At 44.0% G+C, this 6,071-nt stretch overlaps 1 protein-coding gene across 1 annotated transcript in view; it reads left to right on the forward strand.

Annotated features, from left to right (window-relative positions):
• U2SURP (U2 snRNP associated SURP domain containing) overlaps positions 1-4,969 on the forward strand; it is a 63,887-nt gene extending 58,918 nt beyond the window's left edge. The window contains exons 19-24 of the mRNA XM_078776607.1: positions 136-222; positions 364-644; positions 771-881; positions 1,051-1,175; positions 1,300-1,653; positions 3,847-4,969. Coding sequence (XP_078632733.1) covers positions 136-222; positions 364-644; positions 771-881; positions 1,051-1,175; positions 1,300-1,653; positions 3,847-3,997 — 1,109 coding nt within the window. The 3' untranslated portion in view covers positions 3,998-4,969. The remainder of the gene's footprint in view (positions 1-135; positions 223-363; positions 645-770; positions 882-1,050; positions 1,176-1,299; positions 1,654-3,846) is intronic.
• Positions 4,970-6,071: the final 1,102 nt, after the last annotated feature.

Raw genomic sequence — 6,071 nt, forward strand, 5'->3', positions numbered from 1 at the left:
GCCAGGGGGATTTGTCGGTAATTGCAAAATACCAAAATCAGCGCAACTTTAAATATATTGGGTGTTACTATAAAGGCATGTCTCGCATGAATGTTGAAGTTGAAATTTCCATCTCTTTTACTTGCCATCCCTCAGTGGAGGAACTTGTTGAGAAGCCCATTATGCTACCACTGGCTGCATCCAAGTGGGAAAGAGTACAAGATGAGGAGCAGGGAAGCTCAGGTGTTTTTTCTACTCATCACTTTCATTCACCACCACTTCCATTCTCAAACCAATCTTGCATTTTTTTCCCCCATTTTCACCCCACTATCACAAGAACACCTCATGCTGAAATGGCTTTTCTGTTTGCTGTTGCTTTCGCAGCTGAGGCCAGTATGCGTGAGGATGATGATGTTAGGCCTTCAGGCTGGGTTGAGGCTCCATTCATACCCCCAGCAAATCCTGGTGGTAGTAGTACACCTGGACGCGGTGGAGATGAAGAGGAAGTGGGGAGTGGAAGTGTTGGAGGTGGTTCAGCGGGTCCACGCAAACCCAGCCCGGGCCCTCAGCCTTCGGTTCTTCCAGACGATGGGTCTGATGCCAAAAGTCGTTTCAAAGTCACAGAGGTGTCCGAGGAGAAACGAGCGAAACTGAGGGAGATCGAGGTAAGCTATGGGTTTGCAGAGGGAATATTTATTTGGCGAGGTGCTGTGGATCTTCATTTGGTGACTTGTATGGAGTTGTCTGTCATTTGAGTTTTGACAACGAGAACTGGCATTACCTCATTGCAGCTGAAGGTGATTAAGTTCCAAGATGAATTGGAGAGCGGGAAGCGGTCACGCAAATCCGGGCAGGGTTTGCGTGAACAAGTTGAGCATTACCGCAACAAGCTAATGCAGAGGGTACGTACAGTGCATACCTGTGACTCATCTCACCTAACATGTCATAACTGCTCCTTATCTGCACAGTTGTGATCGTCGCTAAACCTGTGCTCTTTGCTGGAGGTTCTGAAGGTGAGGTACTCTTCCAATTCCCATCAACTAACAAGTTGTTTTGTTCCCTTTTTTCCAGGAAAAAGAAAAAGAACGTGAGAGGGAGAGAAAAGAACGGCGCAGTGAGAGCTCGAAGGAGAGGCGTGAGAGCAAAAAGGATGCCGAGAAAGGAACTGAAACACAGTCGTCACCAAAGAAAGAAAGGTTTGCCTCCAAATAGTCGCAATCTCATCCATTTTATCCCACAGTCAGTTTTTTTTCTTTTCTTTATACTCCCCACTCTTTTCCATTCTGACGTCCACTTCTTTTCCTCTACTCGCCCTTAAAGGAGACACCGCAGCAGCTCTGCAAGTCCTGCTGGCTCTCCAGATCCCGAGCGTTCTCGGCATCGCACCTCTACGGTAACCAGTGGCAGTAGCAAAGTGGCTGCTGATGATGACCGGCCAAGTGGTTCCCCAAGCAGTTCACCCTCATCTCCACGGCGACGCCGTTCACCAGGAAGCAGCCGGGAGGGTGCCTCAAAGCGTGGAGGGGAGCGATCGACCTCGTGCTCACCACCTCCGTCTACAGGAAGTTCAAGACGAAAGGGTGGGGACAGGGGAGAGCGAGGCTTACGGAAGGATTCTTCACACTCGCCCACCTCCCAGCGTGGCTCTCCTAGGGAGTCTCGGAGATCCAAAAGGTGGGTGAAAAGTGACTCTCTTGTAAGTGTAAACAGATTTTGTTTATCATCGTTATTCTTTCATGGTTTACCCAGATTGTAATGACTGTACATTGTTACAGATTAAACCATTAACGAGGCTCTGCATTAAACCGATATTCAGGTTTGACTTCAAATTGTGACGTAGATATTGGAGATGTCCAATAGGATCCTCATTTATGACCCATACCAAAATCCTTCCACCCTAACCTCGTTACTAGTCCCCTACCGGTGTACACCGGAGGGGACTATAGGTTTGCACGCCGTCCCTCCGTCCGTCAGTCCGTCACGCAAAGAACAGTTTTCCGGACTTTTTTTCTAAACGCTTAATGCTAATGATTTCCATCTTGGCACATGGCTTCCTCATGATAAGTTACAGATCGAGTTCGAACTTCACGACGTTTCGATCATTTTTGACAAAGTTATGGCACTTTGAACTTTGGTAATTCTGATAATTCTGATGATCCTTAACTCGGTGCCATTTTAAGTTTTAATTTCCTTTAAAAACCAATTTCTCTGCAACAATAGGACCGATTCAGATAAAATTTTCACCAAATGATGGACTTGGTCTGTAGAATATTTTAATGTAATTATGACGTCACAGGGCACGTGGTTCGGCCGCCATATTGTTTTTCATGAAAACACGAAAACCCCTTTTTCTCTGCAACGGCTGAACAGATCGAGGCCAAACTTTGCAGGCAGAATCGCATACCCATGATGAACAAAAAAGTCAGTGAGCATGACGTCATGCATCACATGGTTTCAGAGTTATGACGTTTTTAAGCATGAACCTTTAAAACCGAGCTCCTCCCTCATTTTTGATCCAATCGAGGGGAAACTTCACAGATCTGTTCAGCACTAAAATGTCCTTTTGGAATTTGCGATAGGGCACGTGGTTTGGCAGATATCGTTAATTAAACGAAAATATTTTTTAAAATGGATATCTCTTGTTTATTCTCGAGTTCTCCTCAAGCCGCACTGCGCGTCCTCAGCCTCGTCTCGCGAACGTCAACAGCGCGATACAGCGCGCGCTGAATGGAGAAGGTGGATCAGACTCGGCAACGGTTGCTCGAGTGAGATGTGCATGGAAGAAGTTTCGGGAACTGGGTGGCGTGCTGATGATGAGGGGAGTGTCGTTGAAGCTGAAGGGAAAGGTGTATGCTGCATGTGTGAGAAGTGTTATGATTTATGGGAGCGAGACATGGGTAATAAACGTAGAGCAGCAACCAAGGTTGGAAAGGGTGGAAATGCGAATGGTTCGGTGGATGTGTGGAGTATCGTTGAGAGAGAGGAAGACAAATGATGAATTGCGAAAGATGATGGGAATAGAGCCTGTGATTGATGCTGTGAAGAGGAACAGGTTGAGATGGTTTGGTCATGTGTTGAGTAAGGATGAAAGTGACTGGTTGAGAAGAGTGATGGAAATGAATGTAGAAGGAAGCAGAGGACGGGGAAGACCGAAAAAGACTTGGCTAAAGATGGTGGAAGAAGAAATGCGGGCAAGGGGGTTAACAAGGAGAGATGCAGAAAATAGGGCAAAATGGAGAAGATTGTCATGGGGACCGCAAGGCTAACCCCCGCTCTAGCAGGGAAAATGGCCTTTAAAATGCATGTTGTTGTTGTTGTATACACATCGATCACTGATCGTGAACCAGAAAATATAATAAATTACTGATGGTTTCAGAGTTATGACGTTTTTAAGCATGAACCTTTAAAACCGAGCCCCTCCCTCATTTTTGATCCAATCGAGGGGAAACTTCACAAATCTGTTCAGCATGTCAGTCTACTAAAATGTCCTTTTGGAATTTGCGATAGGGCACGTGGTTTGGCAGATATCGTTAATTAAACGAAAATATTTTTAAAATGGATATCTCTTGAATCGCTAGTACCTCAGACCGTGAGTTGGTAATAATTTATATAATTCACACAGTGCAATACGTGCAGGCCGCTCCACGGAGCGACCTTGCGGGCTTATCAACGAGGCGAGGCGTGACACACGTGTCTCAGCATACCTCAGATCAAGTTTGAAAACCAGCATCAACCGTGCATAAATTTGCATATTCGATCATTTTTGACAAAGTTATGGCACTTTGAACTTTGGTAGGGGACATGTATTGCAGCGCAATACTCAGAATGCTTGTTTTTTTTGTTTGTTTGTTTTTTCCCATTCCTCAGGTCTCGTTCTCGCTCGCGAACTCCAAAACGGCCTCGGCGCTCGCGATCTCCAAATCGACACTCGGTTCACACTCCTGCTCGCTCACCACGTCGTTCTCCAGCGCACTCACCGCGCCGCTCGCACAAAAAGGCAAAGAAAAGCAAACACTGATTTACCAAAACCATCGCATCTTGTTTGCTTCCTTCACCTCACCTCATGCTTCTTGCATTTGCCGTTGCTGCCAAAACGACACCGGTTGTGTTGTGCCAACGTTGCAGGAGGGGGTTTGATAGCTTTTGGGAAAGACTTCGGTCCCAGCTGAGCCGAAATCCTAACTTGAACCCACGAGTTTTCAAACGACTGTACTGAAATATACAAATTTTTTTTAATTTGCTGGATCCATTTGTAAGTGAATTGAGTGCTGGTGAAAACTTGCTTGCACAATTCCATTGTTTTATTCCTTCGATGTTATGTAAAATAGCCTTGGTTGCATTTTCCTGAATGTGCCAGCCACCCTTTTCCTTCCCGTTGAATCTGGGCACATTGGAGATGAATGACATGTTGCCTTTCGTGGGGAATTTTGTTCATGAAATCGGTTCCTCTGTTTCTGTCCACTCTGAATTTAGCTTTCAGCAGAGTGAACCATATGAAAAGTAGAAATGGTGGTTGTAGGTTTGGTGTAACATAGTCCCAAGGATGACAGGATCAGGGACCTTTCCCCACCCCTCCGCGCCCCCTTTTTACTTGTGAAAGAACGAACACCAGTAGCGTTTGAGAATATTGGCAGACAGATCTTCCACTTTCTGCTTTATTAAAACCATCCCACTTGCTTTCTTCGATCATCTGGTGATAGAAGACGAGCAAATATTGCTGTGGCATTATTGGGCAGCCTTTGTGATATATGTAAAGTAGTGTACCCCGCTTCAACCAACTTGCTATCTTTGCTTTTGCTTCTCTGCTGTCCTGGCTGACTTTAAAAAAAAAAAATTTGAAAGCTGCATTTTGGGTTTGTCTGTCCGTCCTTATCCCTTTTTGACACTTGATCTTGGATTAAACTCTCACTTTTTGTGTTGGGTTTAAAATTAAATTCAGCTTTGTTTTCTATCTTCTCTTCAATGTTCAAATAAACTATTCTCAAATGTCTCGTTTGTGTGATTTCTGAAGGAAAACTCTGGTTTTGTTTTTAAACTTTGGAAGCATTTTTTTAGGTAATTCCTATTCGTACATATACGCCCACCACTTGGCAAGAGAATCAATCCATGGATTCGTTTTTGGCTTGCTGCCCATCATCAGCATGGTGTGAACTCTCCCATGAAGGGAGCTGGCATGCCTTCCCACCCATTCTTCTGTTCATTATTTATTGTTCTTAATTTTCATCTTGTTCACATTGTATTCCCTATTTCTAGTACATTTATCTTGCTTACTTTGAAACAAGAAGAGCAATCGGAGATTGCAGACCTTCGCCCGGACGTGTTTTTTGTGGTTTTTAAGGCTTTTGTGTTAAAACAAATATGGCGGCTGAACCACATGACCGATGACATTATTTATTTATTTTTCTCCACCAATTTATCCCCAGATGACAATAAATTTCATCTTAATCGGATGAAGTTTTATACTTGTCGAATTATGACGTCATAATGGAGGCACCTATGACATCATTAACGTATTTTATTCCCCATGGAGATTTCTTTACAATGAGCCATGTCTAATTTTTTCTATTCAGCGCTTTTGGAGATATAGAGGTGCAAAGTTTTTCGCTTTTTCCAAGATGGCGCCTCTGCCCACGTGACCTATGATGTAATAATTATCATGAAACAATTCTTCAGGAGGAGGTGCACCTATGATGAAAATTTCCTGTCAATCGGACCAACGGTTGCAGAGAATAATCATATTTATTCTGTGCGGACAAACAAACAGACTCGAATGCAATACTCTCACCTCTGGCGAGGGTAATAAATTAGAATGGCACTGACATTGCAACGTCGACCGATATGACTCCGGCCACATTATTACATAATTATAGATACTTTTTACCAAGTTTGATTTAAATCCCTTCAGCGATTCTCAAATATCACATTTTTACCTGACCTCTGACCTTTAATTCCCAAATCAAATGAGCATCTTTGCATCATAATACATGCTTATGTACCAAGTTTGGTCGAAATCCCATCACCGGTTCACAAGTTAGCTTGGTAACATAGTTTTTCCCTAACATGACCTCTGATCCAAGACCTTATGGCCCCAA

This window comes from Myxine glutinosa, chromosome 4 (assembly GCF_964187855.1).
Source record: "Myxine glutinosa chromosome 4, kmMyxGlut1.1, whole genome shotgun sequence".
NCBI classification, from domain to species: domain Eukaryota; kingdom Metazoa; phylum Chordata; class Myxini; order Myxiniformes; family Myxinidae; genus Myxine; species Myxine glutinosa.